Here is a 22,767-nt window from a genome sequence, read left to right on the forward strand (position 1 = left end):
AACATTACATTTGGAGAGGAGTCAACAAGGCCTACTGTATGATGAAAGGTACACCATTGTTACTGTGAAACACGGAGGTGGGCCGCTGATATTTTGGGGACGTGTGAGCTACAAAGGCACTGGAAACTTGGTCAAAATTGATGGCAAGATGAATGCTGCATGTTATCAGAAAATACTGGAGGAAAATTTGCACTCATCAGCACGGAAGCTGCGCATGGGACGTACTTGGACGTTCCAACATGACAATGATCCAAAACACAAGGCCAAGTTGCCCTGTCATAGGCTACAGCAGAATAAAGTGAAGGTTCTGGAGTGGCCATCTCAGTCTCCTGACCTCAGTATCATTAAGCCACTCTGGGGAGATCTCAAACGTGCAGTTCATGCAAGACAGCCCAAGAATTTACAGGAACTGGAGTCTTTTTGCCCAGAAGAATGGGCAGCTTTACCATCTGAGAAAATAAAGCGCCTCGTCCACAACTACCACAAAAGACTTCAAGCTGTCATTAATGTTAAATGGGGCAATACACGGTATTAAGAACTGGGGTATGTAAACTTTTGATCAGTGATTTGGGTAGTTTATGTTGTCATTAGAAAGAGTAAACACAGTTGTTTGACAATAAATGGTTTCACCCAACCACTAACCATGAGTGAAAGAAAAGTTTGTGAGTTATCATTCATATTCTCTGACAAATGGCCAGAAAATCTCAAATTCTGCTAGGGTATATAAACTTATGAGCCCAACTGTATATATTTAAACTACAGGTACCAGCATGGCAGAGTTCCCAAAATTTCTGTCGGAAGAGACAATTTGTGCACCCTTTTTTTATTTTTTGCACACCCAATCCTCTAGGGAACCGAGCCCTGGTGCCAACAGCCGGAGGGCTGGTTGGAACCATGAATAGTCTGGACAAACCTAGTGCTGTTTACCCTAAAATCCCTATATGCCCTATGTCATTGGTTCCCTTTTTGTTGTGGGGTAACCATCACTAAACTGAAAGAGTTTGTACTGATAAAGGGAAGTATTCAATCTGCTGCCGCTATTTCCGACGTGGACAATGGCGGCAGCTCCCTATTCAATGTTATCATTAACGACCGCATTGATGAGGGATCACGGCAGAACGGGCCCGACTTCAGACGCTGTCGGGCCCGTTCTGCCGATAACGGCCGTGGATTGTCGTTATCCGATTGTCTTTGCGCCGAGCGGCAGGCGGGACATTGAATCCGGTCTGTCGATCTGACCGCAAACGGGCCTGGATCACAGCTGTCGGCAGGGATCGACAGCCGTGATCCCACATTGAATACCCCCAAAAGAATTGGAAGGATTGCCAGGCAAATATTTGTTATTATTTATTTACATATCCTAAACTAGAAGTAGTCAGACAGTGTTGGGCTGCAAAAGTCATGGGGCAGCGTGGATGGTTTAATGGTTACGATTACTGCCTCACAGTGCTGAGGTTATGGGTTCGATTCCCACCATGGCCCTAACTGTTTAGAGTTTGTATATGCTCCCTGCACTTGCGCGGGTTTCCTCCGGGTACTCCGGTTTCCTCCCACAATCCAAAAATATACTGGTAGGCTTCTAACAAAATGAATCCTAGAATGTCTGTGTGTGCACGTGTACATGTGGTAGGGAATATAGATTGTAAGCTCCACTGGGGCAGGGACAGATGTGACTGTTCAAATATTCTCTGTAAAGCCCTGCGGAATATGTGTGCGCTATATAAGAAACTGTATAAAATAAATAAAGTGACATCAACATAGGTTAGAGAACCCAACATCTCCTTTTCATTCTAGTCACCCCATTTGACAACAATGCATATGATGTTTCTCTGTCAGGGAGGTTCTAGAACAATCTGCAGGGTTGGAAATTGGGTGGATTATGCAGTATTGTAAATGTGACCTTTATGAACACAAATAGGTAATTGTCTTATGTAACATAGCAGCCATAATAAAAGTGAATAAAATGTTCCTGTTATAGACTAGCGACTGTGTTTGTAGACGTCAGTGCACAACAATTCATCTGTGCTCATATACAGAGAGAGCGGCCAACAATTTCCTCATTTAAGACCAATTTGTAATGTGTGGAGTAGATGAATTACAAGGAAGATTTTATTATAAACCATACAAAGAATCCACATTGAGACCAAAACATTGTGATACAAACAGGCCATTGTTTTAAAAGTTCCACAAAAATATGGATGATGTAAGGACATTTATTACCAAACAAGATTTACTTGAAAGGAAACAGAATTTTATAATGGTTAGTTCATTTCTTTTCTTCATGCCAGGATATCACAGTCCATAGAGATATTTATAGAATAGATGGGTTGCTTGGAATGATCACACTGCCTGAGAAAGTAGTCTATTGTACAGAGAAATCCATATTTATTAACTTTTATGATTTATCATCATTATTGTTTATTGCCTAGGTTGTTTTGAACTATGGATTTCTTTGCGATGTGTTATATATATTTATATATTTTATTGGTTTGAAAGCATTTTATAGTAAAAAATAAAAATTCTTAAACACTTGCTTTATATTCCCTATTTTTTATTCATTATACACTGAGTGGGAACAAAAACCTGGAAATGTATGGGAACAAATGACAATCAAAAATTTCCACCCAAAGGCAGGAAAACTGAAAAATATATATGCTTTGATAAATTTGTGATATCCGAATGATTTAAACAATTTGTATCACTGATCACTGTCTGTTTTCAAGCATTTGGGAACAATTTTTGGATTTGTCATTTCATCCCATACATTTCTAGGTTTTTGTTCCCACCAGATAGATTAGACAGAAAAATCTGTACATGTATACGCACCTTTATACCCTAAATACAATCTGCTATATGGGCATGGTACATATACTATTCGTTTCTCAGAGTGGAGAAATGAACAACCTAGTCATATGTGTGTCTATCATTTAATTCAACAATATTAATTTGTATCAATAAAGCATTGATCTTTTCCATACATCATTATATGATTATTATATGAATAAGCGATTAAATCTCCACTATATGACAATAATTCTGAAAACAACTAGAGCCCACACACAACCTGCTTCTTTGTATTAGGGCTGAGACATTGCTGGTCTAACTATTTATAAAGCAAACAGTATTGAAACCAGACTGAGCAGGACGGGGCACCGAGATGTGGAAAGGGCATGGTCAGCTAGTGAGGGGCATGGTTTCCCAACACACACCCTCACGTGTCACTCTAGTCGGCATGGGCAGCTTGGCAGATGCCACAATAAGGAAAGGGTGCATTCAGTGGCATAACTATATATAACAGGTACCCCTCCCTCCACTAAGAAAGTTTCATGCATCTCTGACAGGAGTCTGCTTGTTATCATGTGACCCCCCCCCCCCCATCACCACCTGCCCCCAATACAAATGTCTCTCCCAAAATGCCCACCACCAACCTCAACTAGCATCCATAACAACGGTCTCCTCTGAGCACTGCACCCCAGTTTGTTGTCAGTTAGGACTCCAAGGCCCCTTTTAAGTTGTGATTTGCCCAGTTCTACCCTTTAATACCCCTTTCACACCAGCCAAAATTCCCGGGTTGGTCCCTGGAACAACCCTGGACTAGTGCTGGTGTGAAAGGGTCCAGGACCAAAATCCAGGGACTGATGCCATGGGATTTCAACCTTGCTAGCTACCAGGGTTGGTAAAGGGACCTTCCAGGGTTACTGGCTGGTATGAAAGGTGCAGGGACATGTCCCTCCTTTCCGTGTTGCCTCTGCTGATGGGCTATGCAGGGCAACTTTCTGTTGTTGTGGATTTCCAGAGATGCTCAGAGGCTTCACACAGTATCAGGAAGACACTGAGCAGAGCAGTGCTATTTAACCCCTGAAAGCCTGCCATGTCTGCAAAGGCCCACCCTCCCTCTCTCCATTTCTAAAGACATTCTCATAGAAATGCAGGGTCATCCCAGGTTCAGTATGAAAGGTGCCAACCCGGGATGTCCCTGCTTTAAAAGCATGTGTAAACAGGGCCCAACCCAGGAATGTCCCTGCATGTCCCTGGAATTTAATTCCCGGGTTGGTATCTGCATTTCTGGGGTGAAAGGGGTATAAGTCGCACACTGGTTGTGTCTCCCGAGATGCATAACTTTACATTTATCATGATCGTATAACTGTTCGTACCCAAAACAACTGGTGTAGTAAACTATCTGGAAAATGTAGTAGTGAAGATTATTTTTATTTCTTATTTTTATTTTCCGGACAGGCAAACGCTGCATTTTCTGGCAGCAATACTTTATTTTTCTTGTGCTATGAACTAAGGCCAAATGTAACAACTACGGCTTAATATAACCTAATAAAGCCGATACCCACTGGTCCACAGAGGCCATTTGGAGTCCAGTACCATTAGCGCCAGTTGTGATGATAGTGCAGTAGACATAACATCTTAACCACTGAGCCATCTGATCCTCCCATAACAATACAAGATATTGGTTTCTCAGCAAACCGCATATCACAGTAACCATCTGACTGTCCAACTATTGCATGCATGAGTGACATGACAAATGCTGTAATACGGCATGGTGATTAGCTTCCTGGAGGATTAAATGGACACCCCCTGACCTGCCAATTGCCACATTCCTGGTCCAGAACGACCATTCTTCTCTGCTCAGTATTAAGCTGGACTATTTTTGTCCTGGAAACCTGAATGAGCTGCTCACAGTTCGGCCGCTTGTTAAGAGCAGCAGCCCCACAGGAAACAGAAATCTAAGCCGCCTTTTACTCGCTCGTATTTGCAGTCTGGGGGCCAGAATTAATATCCGAATGCTACTGCAGAGCTAGGATGACCATCTGCAATAAATCACTGCCACATTGTGTACAGATGAAAAGAACTTCAGGCATCTACCCCAAAGGAAACCTCTTCCATTCATGTACAGCCGAGATGTACCCTTCCAGCTTTTCTACTGGTCCTACAGTTTGCTCTTTCCAGAAAAAAAAACTTTAACAGAATAAAGAAATCCCTCAGATGCTGGAAGCACATTTTTGGCATGTTATCTGCACACCAGGCTTCTGAATGTACAAAATACAATTTACCATCACACTTTCCATCCTCCGAGCTTGAGCTGTAAAATGAGTTCTCTCTGCATAAAGCCACAGTTGGCCACACTGGTGAGAAAGTGGGGAAAATATGTGAGATGCATTGTGGGACCACAGGCACGGCGCAGTTTTAGCTATATTTTGGCCTTCACATTAACAGTTACATAGAAACATAGAATTTGACAGCAGATAAGAACCACTTGGCCCATCTAGTCTGCCCCTTTTTTAAACAGGTTACCTCAAACCATATTTGATCCTTATTTCTTTGTAAGGATATTAATATTCCTATCCCAAGCATGTTTAAATTGTGCTACTGTATTTGCGTCTACCACCTCTGTTGGGAGGCTATTTCACTTATCTACTACTCTTTCTGTGAAGTAATTCTTCCTCACATTTCCCCTGAATCTTCCTCCCTCTAGTTTCAGTGCATGTCCTCGTGTTCTGCTGCTCCTCTTCCTGTGAAGAATGTCTCCCACCTGGACCTTGTTAAAACCCTTGATATATTTGAAAGTTTCTATCATGTCCCCCCTTTTCCTTCTCTGCTCTAAAGTATAGATATTAAGATCGTTTAGTCTTTCCTGGTAAGTTTTGGGATGAAGGCCATGCACCATTTTAGTTGCTCTTCTTTGTACAGTCTCTAATGTATTTATATCCTTCTGGAGATATGGCCTCCAGAACTGAACACAGTACGACCTCATCTCAGTTCATGGACCAGATGTACCATCCTTGAAAATTGATAAAATTGAGAGTGATAAAATACAGCCAATCAACTCCTAACTGTCATGTTGCAAGCATGTTGGTTGGTGGAGAATCCTGTCCCTCATCTAATAGCTGAACCTAAGGATGATATATAAGCACACCCTTTTAATTTTAGACTAGTTTCAGAATTTCTGAATAAAAAATATTTGGCCTAGGGGTGCAATGAATAGAATTCCGATACATTAGAGTGCCGTGATTCCAACAAGTCTGGGAACCACCGCAATAGTCGGATTCGGTATGAAATAATGACGGTCAAAATCCTGACAGTCATAATACCAACAAATATATATATATATATATATATGGAGAGAAAAGATGTAGAGGTGCGCTCATATATATATATATATATGACACACACACACAGGTCAAAAAGTATGCACAAGTTATTCATAATTTGTTGGTGTGTATGTTGACATAGGTCGACATAAAACCCGAATGAGTGTACCGCGTACACTCGCCATGCTTCCGGCGCGGTGGCTCGCTGCGCTCGTCACACTATTATATTCCCCCTCCATGTCCACTGGGATGGTAAAGTATGAACAAGTTAAATGTCGGTATTTTGACTGTCGGTATATTAAATGTTGGTATTTTGACCGTCGGTCAATGGTTGTTGGTATTTTGACCGTCTGTATTTTGATTGTAGGTAAATTGACTGCATCCCCAATAGTCAATGTTGGACAATTAATAGAGACAATTACAGTATGTGTTTTTGAAAACTACTACGAGGGGTTTCATTGCAATATCTGGTTGAATACATTATTCCATGTTGTATAAGATCATCTTCACCCATTTTCCTGCACACCTCTAGGGGGGCAAAAGTAGAATTAGTGAAGATTACGGTCAGAACTTGGTCAAACCATTCTGAATTGAAACCCCCTTTTCCTCACCAAAGTGACAGTGTTGTGCTTGCTTCCCACTGCATAGCAAATAAGTCATGAGCCACGGGTACTATACCATTATCAGATGGATGTACAGATACGGTATCCACAGTGCTCACTATTATTATTATTGTTAGTTTGTGTGTGTGCGCGTGTGTCCTTTCAGATGAGCAGAAACAATTTTAACACACTGGTTTTTAAAAAAGTTTTTTTAATGAAAGTTAATTTTCTTGTTTCCGAATGACTCTGAACTCACAGTATCAAAAGCATTACATTTTGGTTGTGGCATTTCATAAAATCTAACAGTATGTACAGAAGTTTTAGTGGAGTTGCTTGAGAATGTTAATTATAAAAAAAAATGGTCTATCTAGTCACCCACATACCGGGGGAGCAGCCATTTTGCAGTGTGTGCAGATATTCATGATCATGCAGACAAATTCACCAGGATCTGGTACCTCATGACCTCAGTGAAGGTTACTAGTCTGAATTAATGAAATCAATATTGGTTCAGCTCACACAAAATGGCTGCCTCCATCCTTTCTAGGCAACTGGTACATTATAAAGCGCATTACTTCATAATACTAACAGTTTCATATGGTATTGCACATAATTTTACACAGATCCAGACATATTTAATTTGTTTTCTCTGTTAAATATGCGACAGCTGAATTAGAAGGGAAAAAAAAAAAGTTATGGCACCAGACAATACATGGCTTGTGTACACAGTTTTAACAGACCACAGACATTTTATAATTGTTCCACACTAAGAACTAGGCCCCATATACATCACACTCTAAAAACAGGACACACTTCAAAGAGATGCAATGGTACTGTTTACCTAGAACGGCGCCCACGATCTATATCGCGGGTATCTTGTCGCAAATCGCAGGCATCGCATGCATCTTATGTGTTTGTAATGTTAAATTACCTTCCAATCAACCAGATCAACCCAATGGACCCGATTTTACATAGGGAACAATGTTAAATAGCCCCCAGACCACAAATTGAATTGAATAACCACCCTGAAGTGTAAAATGCCCCCCCCCTTTGTTAACGTCACCCCGCGGTCAACGTCATCCCGAAGCGAGGCGAGCGCTGCGAGCCTGCGAGGGGCGGCAGTACGCGTCCTCCAACCTTTTCATTCCCCCACTATCCACGTCAGCGTGGAGTTGAGAATAGAAAGTGTGGCGAGCGCAGCGAGGCACCGAGCATGAAGCGTGGCGCGCCCCGCGAGGGGACGCGGATACCTGTGAAGCCCACGAGGGGACACGGATACCTGTGAAGGTATCCGCGTCCGCTCGGCACGCTTCGGGCTCGGTGGCTCGCCACACTTTCTATTCTTAACTCCACGCCGACGTGGATAGTGGGGGTATGAAAAGGTCGGAGGATGCAAACCGCCGGCCCTCGCGGGCTCGCCACGCTTCGGGATGACGTTGACCGTGGGGTGACGTTAACAATGGGGGGGGGGGGTTATTTCACACTTCAGGGTGGTTATTCTATTCAATTTGTGGTCTGGGGGCTATTTAACATTGTTCCCTATGTAAAATCGTGTCCATTGGGTTGATCTGGTTGATTGGAAGGGAATTTAACATTGTTCCCTATGTAAAATCGGGGCCATTTGGTTGATCTGGTTGATTGGAAGGGAATTTAACATTGTTCCCTATGTAAAATCAGGTCCATTGGGTTGATCTGGTTGACATTGTTCCCTATGTAAAATCGCTACAATCGCACCCATCGCATGCCACTATAATGGCATGCGATGTACATGCGATCAATGCGATGGGCGCCGTGCTAGGTAAACAGTACCGATGCAATTTGGCCTCTTTTTTTTCAAGCATATAAGACAAAAAGGAATAAAACACGTATTAAAGCATTTCCGTTTCTGGCGTGTACGAGAGCGGCCAGATCATTGACGCGCTACCTGTAAAAAGCAGCGATGCGCACAGGATTTCTTCCTTTTTGTAAAAAAAGTGGCGCTTTGGTTTGTACCAATAATGAAACACCTACTGTGTGTAGTGGCTCCTGCAAGGAAGGGGCAATGCTAAATAACCATAGCAACCAGACATTTACATTTTGTAATTCTAGAAAAAAGAGCAATAATCTGATTGGCTATCATGGTTTTTGCCTACATGTTACCTATAAAATATTTGAGAGACATTTTTATTACTAATTGTCACATGTTCAACTAGGAGGAACCCAGAGCAGTCTACCGGCACCCTGAGGTTCTGGACAGGAAGTGGTCCTCAATAAATACAACATGGAGAACATCACGTAGGCTGTGGCCTAGTGGTGGAGTAAAGGAAAAACAAGGAATTTGCCATACTGAAATGAGCATATGGGTTTCCTTTACATATGTGTACTTGTGATCAATGAACACAAAGATGGATTGCATCCTATATAACAAGTTATGGGACATAAGCGGTGAGACACAATTTCTAGGGGACTAGTATCAAACATTTGAGAGCAAGACATCATATACATTCTAGCTATCATTTATCTACACCAGAGGTAGGCAAACCTGTGGAACTCCCAGTTGCTGTGGAACTACAAATCACAGCATACCCTGCAACCGTTTTAGCATGTTCTATGACAGGGGTAGCCAACCCTGTCTTCCAGAGCAAAACTAGGGCAAGACATGTTGGGATGTGTAGTTCCACATCATCTTCTGTACCACACATTACCTACCACGGTTGCCTATAAAATGACAAAAAGTGATGTTTGCAATAGGCAAATTCTTCACTTTCTAATCTCTCTCTCTCTCTCTCTCTCTCTCTCTCTCTCATGTTGTAGCTGTAATGTGTAAAGATCCAGTTTAATGCTTTGTGAATAGGGGATGAACCCTCAGTACACAAAGTTGGTCCCCTTACATGGATCTGTTCTGTGATAGTGGTCGGACACAGATCAATGACCGTGGTCTGTAGCATTTACTTAAGAGATATGGAATATTGGCACATATTATTGTCAAATATTTATTCTTGTGCAGATAGTCAGATAAAGACTTCTTAGTGCAGGAATATGTCCAAGCAGTACTGCAAACCTCAAAATGCTCTGAAATCACAAACATGTATAGGGAAGTTTGCACACACTCAGCTGCACAGAGCTTTACATTCTAGGACAGTGTATTCAGTGGGGAGCTCAAGTGCCAGACAGCTGACTACTATAGTATAGCAATGTCATATTGACAGGGTACAATACAAAGACCCCTAATCCCCATAGCAGGTCTGGCCAAACTGTGGCTCTCCAGCTGTTAAAATACAAGTCCCAGCATGCCTTGCCACAATTTTGCTATTAGAGAATGCTAAAACTGTGGCATTGCATGCTGGGATGTGTAGTTTCACAACAGCTGGCCAGGCCTGCTATAGATTTTAACCATACTGTGATTTTAAAGAATTATGAATGGGGAGAGCACCGCCAATGGGAAATATTAAGCACCAAGTATGTAGTCGTTATTTTCAGAATTCCATAAATTATTTTTACTAGTGATATGGAAAACTCCTGTAATTGAAGATGTGATAATCAATGTTGCATGGTTCCCATGGCTATGTGTGTATGTTTTATTGGGTTCAGGTCTACTAGGTTTAACCCTTCCCTATGCTACCATGGCACGATAAGACGGACCACATCTCACCAGTGAGTGTCCATTCTAACATGGCACTGACAGTAACCAATCAGATTTACTTTTGCTGGCAAGTGTTACCTGCATTAGGTTGAGAATTGCATGGAATCTTACTTATGCTATGTTTCTTCAATTTCCATAAGCCTTCATTGTTTTCGCCCCTATAGACAGGTGACAGTGGTATTTTCTGGGGTTTTACCAATATTAACAAAAACGTAGCCTATTAAATAATGTTATCCATCTTGCTTCTGTACTAGCACCGGTTTCTATTTAATCGATAGGCTGCATACTTGGGTTAGGCTACAAGATGGCCGACACCCCTGTAAGTAGAAAGTTGTGTACATGAAAGGCCTGCTTAACCATTATTAACCTGACTAGGAAACATATGGCAACCCTTTATGACATTACCAATAAACAGTGTTCAGTGCGTTTTCATCTCTCAATTGAGGAGTCTACAAATATAACCAATGCTTAGACCCCTTTAGAAAAGGTACCTTCAAATGGCTGCACCCAAATACTACTTATTGTAAATGCAGTGGTTTCTCTCCATATGTAATAATATTATTTCATCATGCATCTACACATTCATATGCACCACATAAAGAACCACGTCAAAACACCGGCAATAATTCCAGTTAGCAGACCTCTGTCTAGAAAAGTGGCACAGATTTTTCCGCGAGCAGTGGCTTAAAGAAGGACAAAAAAAATAAAAATAAATCTGAAAAATCTCCAAAAAAAAGAAGTCTGTGAAACAATACAAACAAATGGAGAACACATGGTTGGCTTAATGGTATGCAAGTGGGGGAAAAAATAAACAAGAAGTCTTAAAGTGACATTTCAGAAGGTGTAGGATCAGAAACTTGGCCAGATATACACAGGTCTATAGTTTGCACTTCATTTCCTTGTGCTGTGCACTACAATCATGTCCTTGGGTTCCACGTTCCTGTTCACAAGCAACCGTTCCACAAAAGGCATTAAGATGCGGCATAGAAGAATCCGTGCAAGCTTTGTGCTGCGTAAAACAGGTTAATCCCTTTTTTTTCTTCTGAAGTCTAAAAAAGTTTAAGGGACCATCCTTGCTGGTTAAAGCAAACATATCAAGCTCTTCCCCTCTTCTATTTCCTCCTGCACCTTGTCACTAGAGGTGGCGATCTCAGCCTGCGCAGAGAAGACGGCACAAATGAAGGTGAGGACGGTGCCTCCGATGGCTGTGTAGAAAGCCCAACCCAGGGAACACTCTCCGAGTTTGTAGGCCGATGCATAATGTCCACAGTAAGTCAGGACTTTCTGGGATCCCCATCCAGCAGGGTAAAGAATTAAGCCGAGTATAAGAAAAAGACCTAAAAAAAACAAAAATGGGGAACAAAATTGAGAAGACTGTAACACCAAAGATGTTGTGAGGTCATGATATAAACACATTTAATATTCATTATAACCTGCAGATGTCATTGTTCCAACTGCAGGTCTGCCATGGTATTCTAAAGTCAGTAATTGCAGTAGAATCAGAAGCACCATAAAGTAATTGATCAAACAAATGTGTTCATTCATTTGTGATACATAAAAAAAGAAAAAAAAAAGTATAGATTCTTTCTGCACAAAAATAAATATTTTTAAGAACTGTAATATCTTTAAACATTCAATAATAATTTCCTACTGTCCTGGAACGGCCGGGAGGCTCCTGAAAATTGCCCCCCCCCCCCCCCCCGGAAGGGTGGGCAAGTATCCCGCATTTAGCTGCCCGCCTGCAGCCCCCTCCTCCACATGCTCGAATACCAGTATTTGCGGCTCTATGGGGAGGAGCCTAAACGAGGCATATCGTGTGATTTTTAGCCAATCCCGGAGTTGTTGAAAATAGCGGCATTTACTTTACTGGGGGGAGGGGCTTTATGATGTCAGGCTCTGGCATTGAACAGTTTTTTGCTATCTGTGCAATTGTGAGTAGGTGTGAGGCTGCCACTAACTAATCACCTTGGCACACCTGCGTTTTTTTATCACATCCCAATAAAAGTCAGGTTTCCCCTCCCCAAACGTGGGCTTCCTGTCAGTCAAGGGATTGCGTTTATGATCCGTATGCATTTTCTGTCGCTATTACCCCTCACGCATGCGCCCTTTTATGTACGTATGCATGAAAAGTTGTTCCGTAATTGCTCGATTGGTGAATTCTCTTATTAATGATCCATGCTAAATAGTAGAGGGGGGGCAGACGCTATGCGCCCCCCCTCCCCCCATTCCACTGCTGTGCTCCCTGCTGCTGCCGGTCCCAGCCGCCGGTACTCTGCACGGGGCCAGCGCATGTGCAGTAACTTCATACAAACTGCGCATGCGCTGGCCCAAGCCTCCAAGGGCTCTCTGTGCAGCAGCCCTCAGAGGCATATTCAGGTTCCCGGGTCCGGTGCATGTGCAGAACCCGTTTTTGGGGCTGCCCCGCAGTTGTGCACAGAGAAGGATCCCGGAGGGAGGGAACACCTCCCAATGGGACTGTCTTGAGTGACTGACAGGTCGGTCTTCCAATAGGAAGTCACTGCCAGTCACAGACTGCATATGGCTTCACTTAGGCAGAGAACAGTGCCACATTTTACCTGGGGGGGCTACAGCTCATAGGGAAAACAGCCACTGGTAGGTAATTAAAAAACCAAAATGTATACAGTGCCTGCCATGCAGCATGGGATTCGTGTCTCTGCATGGTAGAGAATGTGCTATATTGTGAAAATATCTGACAGAACTTGCAAAACTAAATCTGACGACAGATAGAAACCACATGGCATATTAGTACCTCAGAAATATTTGAGCATTGGAAAAAAAACAAATGTGTAAGTCGTTCTGCTGTATTTTTAGTCTACCGGAAGCATATTCCATGTATCTACGACTCTTTCAGTAAAGAGATTGCTCCTCAGACCTGCCTCCCTCCTATTCCCCTCTAAAACTGTGGACCCTAATTCCCGGCCCTTTCCTAGTAAGGTTTGTGACGTAGCAATAGAAGAATGATCTGTGAACTGTCCATTTATAGAGAACCAATAGAAAAAAAAGGGATATCTGCGCTCTGAGGATAGATAAATGCTATAAACACACAACTGGCTAACAAATGTAATACATAATTAATATAGAATTATAATAATAATAATAATAATAATAAAAACAAATCACAGAAATACACATACAGTATTTATAAAAATATCTAAGATTATTGCTTTGATATGGTAATTTATTAGTTTTTTTTTGGTACTTGTTTCCTAGCACGGCCACAATCTTATGGATCGTGTACCTTTAAGTTAAGGTACACGATCCATACGATGGACCTGATTTCCTTTGAAATCAGGTCCATTTTGCCGGCTAGGACACAATATCGGGGGCATCGCGTCGGTCGGGACCATTAACATTGGTCCAGACGCGACCGACGCGATGCACCCGATATTTCCATAGGCTTCAATGTTAAAAAATATTTTAACATTGAAATAGTGAGAAAATGTGAAATGGGCCAATATGACCCATTTCACATTATAGATGTCCCCGTCGTCACCCCACGATAGACGCCAACCCGAAGCGTGGCGAGCGGAGCGAGCCCGCGAGGGGTGGCGGTGCGCGTCCTCCGACCTTTTCATTCCCCTGCTATCCACGTCGGCGTGGAGTTGAGAATAGAATAGTGTGGCGAGCGCAGCGAGCCACCGAGCCCGAAGCGTGGCGAGGGGACGCGTATAACTTCACAGGTATACGCGTGCGCTCGCCACGCTTCGGGCTCGGTGGCTCGCTGCGCTCGCCACACTATTCTATTCTCAACTCCACGCCGACGTGGATAGTAGGGGAATGAAAAGGTCGGAGGACGCGCACCGCCGCCCCTCGCGGGCTCGCTGCACTCGCCACGCTTCGGGTTGGCGTCTATCGTGGGGTGGGGTGTACGCCGTTAAATTTGGGGGGGTTGGGAATATTTTACATTGAATCCAATGTAAAATCGGGTCCCAGGGACCCGATTTACATTTCATTAAAAAAAAAAATCGGGTCGAAAATCGGTCGGTCGCATCGCATGCGACCAAATCGCATGCGATGCGATCGACCCGATTTTTCCGACACGACCACCCCGATGTAAATCGGGGTGGCCGTGCTAGGAAACAAGTACCTTTTTTTTTTACTGTTATCCCTTCACTATATCTGCTGCTTTTTTTGAGGACAAACTCTAATCAGCGCCCGTGTCAGCTGTCCCAGTGACAGCACACTTCACATGTATAGAGAAACACTTCTTTATATAGAAGCAAGCATGATAAGCACACTTCACATGTATAGAGAAACACTTCTTTATATAGAAGCAAGCATGATAGGGACCCAAATGTGCTCTATAATGGAACATACAGTATTAGTGTGCAGAAACTGGTTTCATTCCCCATCAGTTACCCAACACATGGGAACGCAGTTGACTTCCATTATCCAATGACAAAGCCTGAACATACCAGCTGAAACGGCAGAAAGCCCATTAGAGTCTCTGAAATACATCAAACGTGAAATCTGTCTTCCAGCTGCAACATATTGGAGTGATGTATAGGGAGATGACGACACGTAGGAGACAGCCTGAGCAGGTCCTGAAAGCTACCACACAGCCCTTTGTCTATGGGTATTGTATGAGAATTCTTGGTGCACTTCCCTAGTTCATCAAAACAGTGACGTGTTTGGAGTACATGAAACAATGTATTTAAATACAACATACTAGTCAGTCCAATGAACATTCAGAGACGTGCCCTGCACTAATACCATAGTCACAACATGCACAACAACCACACAAGTCAGTCTTGTCACCGCCAATAGAGCCCTACCAGGGAATAAGTATCAGAATACAAGTTTCTGCCTAAACCTTATACCCTCACCAAGATTCCTTTCATCGCAGTGGTCCCCAAGGGTTCGGCGGTAAGTTTACTTGCAGTGGGGTTATCTGCCATAAGGTGACACCAATAGTTACCCTTTGGGGTTATTATGTTCCACTTATTTGGGTACATTAGGGAGGATTAGGTAGAACTCAATGGACAAACAACTTTTTTTTTTCAACCTTAATTACTATGTTACAATGAGTCTGTGGAATGAAGGTAGCAGCAACCTCACAAACATTTGGGAACCAATGCACCTATACAATACTGGCTGTCCATTCAACCTTCAGAATATCGCTATGTGACATGCTGATATATAACGCACAATGCCGAAATTGTGACCATATGCACATGTTGAGTCACAAAATTGGCAGCAGCTAGGCAGAGCACCCGGCACAGGCAGCAGCTAGGCAGCGCAGCAGACATAGGGCAGTATTCAATGCTGCCGGTGAGAGTGGGGTTTCTGCCGCGAGGGTGACTTGTTTTCGGTGAGGATCACCGAAAACAAGCCATCCTAGCCATTTAACCCCCTCGCCGGCCGCTTGACTTGGGCTATGTTCCGGGTGATTCCCCTAATGCAGCGAGTCCGCTATATTCGGCGATGACCCTCGCTGTTTTGACCACCTTACCCACCGTCTCCTCCTTGCTGGAAAAACCCAGCGAGGTGGAAACGGGGAGTGCAGTTGAATACTGACCTGCGAGCTGTGACGGCTAGCTCTCTGCACTGCTCGCCATCACAGCTCACCACAGGGCATTGAATATACAGTACACCACAGACAGCACAGCTATCTTTTAGAATCCCTATTACACCTAACTGAATCATTTATACAAATGGGAAGACAATGCTAACCATTTTTTCGGGCAAAAAATTTATATGTATACACACACACAAACATACATACATACATACATACATACATACATACACACACACACACACACACACACAGTTTATGCCTCAGAACACACACACACATACATGTCCACAGGCTCTCTAACATTAAAAAAAAAACCTCTATTTTAAAATAGAAAAAACCAATGTAGTGAATGAGTGAATGAGAAGCTGCGTTAGCAATCAGGCTAGTGGGGGATTGTTACCAGGGTGGTCTGAGCTCAGAGCTGCACGCTAGACAGATTCCCAGTGTCTCCAATTAGCTCAACTCTGCTTACTCAATTAATTGTGTTGTGCCCTGAACGCATGACCCATTAAAAGCCCCAAAGACTGGACCACCATGTACCACATAGGTATATTTTTATTGTAAAGAAACCTATGTATACAGAGTTCTAAGGTCATCCCTTCGGTGTCACTATGGAATACTGGTACACAGAGGAGAAGGAAGGATATTATCAGTTTGGGAGTAAAACATGAGCACGTTCTTGCTTTTTAGCCACCAATGCGATGAGAGCGACAAAAAAAATTCTTTACTAAAGTTCTGTGCTATATAATATTACACCCCCTTTAGGTAAAAGAAGACATTGCTGAGTCGGGCATTTGGACCCACTAATTAGCTGGGTTAACCCGGGTACTTTTCTGTGTGAGAGGGTCAACCCAGGTCGAAAGTCCCTGATCTTCAACAGTTTTATATTTTTTATTTATTTAAAAACTGCAAGATGCAATATTAATTGAGGAAAATGTAATTAAATGATAAATACTTATGATTTATGGCCGCAGATGTGGCCCACGGGGCACCTGGTAATCAACATGCTATCATGATGATGGACCTATCCTTATATGGAGGCCTGGATCTGTATACCATCCGCACCTTAATTAGAACACAAACTACCATATATACTAGAGTATAAGCCGACTTTTTCAGTACATTTTTTTTATGTTGAAAAAGCCCCCCTTGGCTTATACTCCAGTGAGTGTCCCGGAGACCAGCACTGCTGTGGTGGAGGGGACTGGCGCGGCTACAGGATTCATGCGGCAGGAGGGGATCCGTTGCGGCCGGAAGCTACCTTTCCTCTCCCCCCTGTCCCCGCCAAGCCAGCCAGCCATGAAGCAGTGGCTTCTATCCCCCCCCAAGCCATGAAGCGACCCTGTAGCCAGCAGCAGCTCCAAGCAGGAAAGCCGATTCGCCTCTCCCGCCTCTGCGCAGACAGGCAGCAGCAGCAACAGTGGCGGAGGACGGATGCCTTATGCTGCAAAAAAAGTGAGCATTACTGTTAGGCCCATACACACTAGAAGATTTTCATTTTAAAAGACTTTGCCAAAATCTTTGATAGATATATCTTTCATCAAAGTAGTGCGTACACACTGAGCTATTTTCCTCAAAGAGCAAGAGATTTTCAGGAGGTGAAAGATTTTGCTGAAAATCTTTCATAAAAAAGGTGATTTACATAATGGGCTGGGTTTGAATTACAAGGGTGGGAGCAGTGGCTATTTTATTCAGTGCATTCCTATTCTTGGTGCCTGATTCAGAACTTATTGCTGGGCTGCGTATATTCGGAGCCCAGCAATCGGGTAAACTCTACCCACGCCACCCTGAACGGGCAAAATTCCACCCATGTGCACGGCAAACATTTAATTTCCAGCTGTGCATGTAGGGAGAAAGCCATTCACTTGTGACAGCAATGTATATGTTACGTTATAACAAAATATACATTGGGGGTGGGGGGGGGGGGGTGGGGGCAGCGGTGGTGGTAACTTATGGCCTGCGAAAAATTTATGGCATGACTTTGTGGGACAGGGGACTATGCACACCGTAATGCCTATTACACATATACCACATACCGTAATGCCCATTACACATTAGGCCACACACCATAATGTCCATTACACATATGCCACACACCGTAATGCCCATTACATGTAATGCCATATAAGTGCCTCTTACCTACATGCTCATCGCTAGGGTTTTCATGCACGGTGCCAGGGGTAACATGCTATGTGCACTGCCTCCTTCCGCTTACCTTGCCCTGCTGTCTGTCCCTGCCTGCATCACTAAAGGAGACCGCTGGGCAGAGCGGTGGGGAAATCCAACTGTCTCAGAGCAGCTCCATTTGTCCGCGACTCGCAGCCAATCAGGCAACGGTGGCTCGCGAGTTGAAAGCAGGCGTATCATTTGAAATAGCCACACAGCGGATGGTTGAACACAGTTCTGCCCTGTGCCGGCTCAATTTAACCCAAGGTTGGAAGTTATGCCAGTAATATATACATTGCTGTCCCGTGCTATTCCGGCAATGTATATATTACTGGCTAATACCACAAATTATCATTGGTGCCCAGTGGTGCCAGCAATGTATATATTACTGGCTAATAAATCATCATTGGTGCCCAGTGGTGCCAGTAATATATACATTGCTGGCCTGTGCCATGCCAGCAATGTATATATTACTGGCTTAGGCTAATACCACAAATTATCATTGGTACCCAGTGGTGCCAGCAATATATACATTGCTGACCTGTGCCAGCAATGTATATATTACTGACTAATAAATCATCACTGGTGCTCAGTGGTGCCAACAGTATATACATTGCTGGCCTGTGCCAGCAATGTATATATTACTGGCTAATACCGCAAATTATCATTGGTGCCCAGTGGTGCCAGTAACATATATATATATATATATATATATATATATATATATATATATATATATATATATATATATATATATATGTTACTGGCACCACTGGGCACCAATGATAATTTGCGGTATTAGCCAGTAATATATACATTGCTGGCACAGGCCAGCAATGTATATACTGTTGGCACCACTGAGCACCAGTGATGATTTATTAGTCAGTAATATATACATTGCTGGCACAGGTCAGCAATGTATATATTGCTGGCACCACTGGGTACCAATGATAATTTGTGGTATTAGCCTAAGCCAGTAATATATACATTGCTGGCATGGCACAGGCCAGCAATGTATATATTACTGGCACCACTGGGCACCAATGATGATTTGCGGTATTAGCCAGTTATATATATATATATATATATATATATATATATATATATATATATATATATATATATATATATATATATATATATATATATATATATATATATATATATATATATATATATATAACTGGCTAATACCGCAAATTATCATTGGTGGGCAGTGGTGCTGGCTTTCTACGTTGGTGGCCAGGGATCCGTGCTGAGCAGGGCGGGGGGCGGGGCGAGCAGGCTATGTGGCTGGGCGGAGGGAGCAGCCTCCGTGTGAAGTGAGCCAGCCTGACGGAGCGGGCAGGGGGCGGGGCGAGCAGGCTGTGTGGCCGGACAGAGGGAGAAGCATCCTCCCGGTGGACTTGGAGCCAGACAGCCAGCCAGCCTGATGGAGCGGGGCGGAGCGGACGAGCGGGCGGCGCTGGTGAGCGGGGTGAGTATGATCTGGAGCAGGGGAGGGGGGAAGAGGGAGGGAACCGTGCGGTCAGCCGGGCTGAAAGTGTATCATCTTTCAGCCCGCGCTGCGTACACACCTAGCGATGATGGCTAAAAAAACAGCTATCATCGCTAGACGTGCTGGTAAAACCAGCAGACGGCCCACCTCGCTGGCGATGATGCGGGAGCGCGCATCATCGCCAGTCGGATGCCGGTGGGGCATACACACTAGGCGACTTTCAGCTCAAAATCTCTCAAAACGGCTGTTTTGACCGATTTTCAGCTGAAAATCGTCAAGTGTGTATGGGCCTTCAGGGACATTACTGGGGCACTACTGGTATCTATTTTTATTTTTGAAATGATAGTATATACGGTACTTCCTTGGTATAAGATTTCAGCTAGTATGCTCCTTACTGAAAAGAAAGACTGCGGTCAGTTCAGGCTGCGGTGTAGGGTGGTTGAGGTTGGAATGAGAACAATAAAAAGTGTCTCAAACAATGAAGCAACCTCGACAAGAAATCTGCAACCATGTTAACACATAGGGCCCAGGTACAATGGGTTATCACCTGTTAACAGGTCATTTAAAAAGACCAAGAAAAAGGGTCTCTAACTAAATCGCCTGAGGCTTACGCCCTCTTTCACACCTTATTAATTAAATCAGGGCTAAGTGCAATCTCCCCTGAAGCTCAATTCCCCCCAAAAAATGTGGGAAATTTTGCAACTAAATGTAGAATATTTAAATTTCACATAATTGGACATAAGTAATAAAACAAAAACTTCTCCTGATCCATTGACGTGAATGAAAAAAACTGAAAACACTGGATAAAGGTTTGGCCTCCCTTTAAGGAATAATATTTAACTTGTACTTCAGTGGAGATGTGGAACGGAAAGCCACAGTGGAAATCAGCATTAGTTACAGTATTAGAAGTTTATTAGTCACAGAGAACGTAATTCCCTCCACAACACCAGATGTGATCAGGATGTCGTCCAGTAATGAAAATGTTCTTTTAATATGTGACCTTTAGGAAACCACTGATCAACTGGAAGGCTCCAGTTACCAGTCTCCCTGCCATTATCAGTGCAACTCATCAAGCCAGACAATAGTGTTCAAGTCAAAAGAAAAATCACTCGCCTGGGGAGTTTGTTTACTCCTTCCCATCCCCAGCATGCACCAATGTGCTGCAATGTATCCCCTTAGTATGCTATTGGTCACATAGGTGCCGATTCTGTGGGTGCTCAAGGGCCTGAGCACCCACAGGCCTGAGTCCCACTGCTGGGGCGCCATATTAACTTGCTAATTTGCGGCTGCAGCACCCACATCGCCGGACCCGCCACCTGGGAAACAGTGTGCCGGGAAGAGTGTATTCTGTCCGTGGAGTACCTGCACTGTGTGGGCATTTATGTACCTGCACTGTGGGGGCATTTATGTATGTGGAACTCTGTTGCCGTAATTTGAATATTGGAGACAACTGTGCTCCATAATATAAATTGGTATTATTTTGTGGCCACACCCCTTCCCCATGAAGCCACTCCTCTATATTTTTGGCTTGAGCACCCACCAGCAAATACATGTAAAATGTACCACTCAAAGTCCAACTCCGATTAGCCCGCAGTTCTGGCAACACTCCCTAACTGAGCGCTGCCTGTGTGTGAAGTCATGGAAGGTACCTTCCTCAAACCGGCATACATCAAACATGGCATCAGCCACACACACACGAATATAAAAGCAAAAAAAGGTAGGTTTTATGAAAGGGTCTTAAAGATGAATTACTGGCACTTAGTGTAATATTTCTCATTGCCGTGTAATAGTCTACTGTTGAATGACAGTATTTCCTTCGCTACTCCCAAGGAGACCATAATAAGCTTCCCCGCTGATTATGACACACACGCATCTGTTTTAATATACAATGTCCAAGACAAACAAACGCCACATAATAACATTGTTTTGAGTAGCGAGACCCTTGTATACCCTTAATTGAAATAGCCAAATGTTTCCACTATAAATGGTGTCACATGACATGGACATCCAGCAACGCGGACAGAAGTAAAGCGTTTATAGGTTAGGAACACTGGCAGCAGTAGTGGGTGGTCATGGTTTAAATCCGCCAACACCATAAAAATACCCCTAGACAAACAACACATAAATTGCATCACTCATGTGGTATTAATAAGCTCGCCCGGGGAGTAGAATCAGAGAACGGTCACACACAAAGGGAAAGCCTACAAAGTCGTGTGAGGACCGGCAACAGCAATCTTGGTACGCTGATATTTCTGGAGGTGAGAAACCCAATTACAAGACGATTAAATACTGTAATGTAGACTTCTAGAACACTTGTCCTGCTGAATAAAACAATGGTATATCTACAGTATGCTCATTAACGGCTACAGAGGAGGGGCTGCAGCACAATCCAAAATTCAAATAGAGGAGCCACACTCACTGCCACCCAAACATCCCCATTCGGGACTCACTGGCAGCTATTTGAATTCTGGAATGTGCTGCTTCCCTACATCCGAATCAGCCACTGCCCAGAACGAAGATGAGAGAAGTACTGTACCACTAGATGCCCACTAGAGGCGCTGTTTTATTACAGTATATAGCAGATGCTTTGCCACCCTGGCCAATGAATCAGTAGGGCAGTGTAAATAATAGGATTAAGGGAAATAATAGTTTCATTTGTAAGTGGCAGTGTAGCGTGCATGTTAATTCTATGGATCATGTCCATCCTGGCATCCTCAGTTACAAAACGGTGACTCAAAGTTTATTTTTTTATTTACAACAAATCCGTTTTAATTCAGATACGATTCTGACCAATCTAAAGAAAATGACAACTGGATTATGTCTCTGGCAACCTGGATTCTCTCCTAACCACATCAACGCAGGCTGGGAGGAATGTTGGCTCTTTCAAGTTGTTCATTCTATTCTGCAACTACGTCACATCTGTGGAGACTTGGTGGAAATGTGTCAGTGTACAAGTTAGAGCCTGTAAATGACGAGTTCATCCTTTATTCATTGCCCAGAAGTCAGATCCTTTGCCAGCGTATTGAAAACTGGGAAACAGAAACCCCAGGGAGTATAGAAGACAGAGCACCATGAGACGGACTCCTGCCTGTCCCCAGGCGCATACAACCAGCCTCATAATCACCCAAGTAGTTTATACCCATAAGGTATAATGAACAGCCAGCCCCTCACTCAGACGGGGATAGATAATTAGGTCACCACAATGTTGGTCGACATGGTCATTAGGTGTGTTAGGTAAA

General features: G+C 43.4%; 1 protein-coding gene across 1 annotated transcript in view; it reads right to left on the minus strand.

The window, feature by feature from the left end:
* Positions 1 to 8,181: 8,181 nt before the first annotated feature.
* The window catches only part of LHFPL2 (LHFPL tetraspan subfamily member 2), a 130,230-nt gene continuing 115,644 nt past the window's right edge, over positions 8,182 to 22,767 (minus strand). The window contains exon 4 of the mRNA XM_083152235.1: positions 8,182 to 11,659. Within this exon, the coding sequence (XP_083008361.1) occupies positions 11,403 to 11,659 (257 nt within the window). The 3' untranslated portion in view covers positions 8,182 to 11,402. The remainder of the gene's footprint in view (positions 11,660 to 22,767) is intronic.

This window comes from Crinia signifera, chromosome 1 (genome assembly GCF_055691185.1).
Source record: "Crinia signifera chromosome 1, ASM5569118v1, whole genome shotgun sequence".
Classification (NCBI taxonomy): Eukaryota; Metazoa; Chordata; class Amphibia; order Anura; family Myobatrachidae; genus Crinia; species Crinia signifera.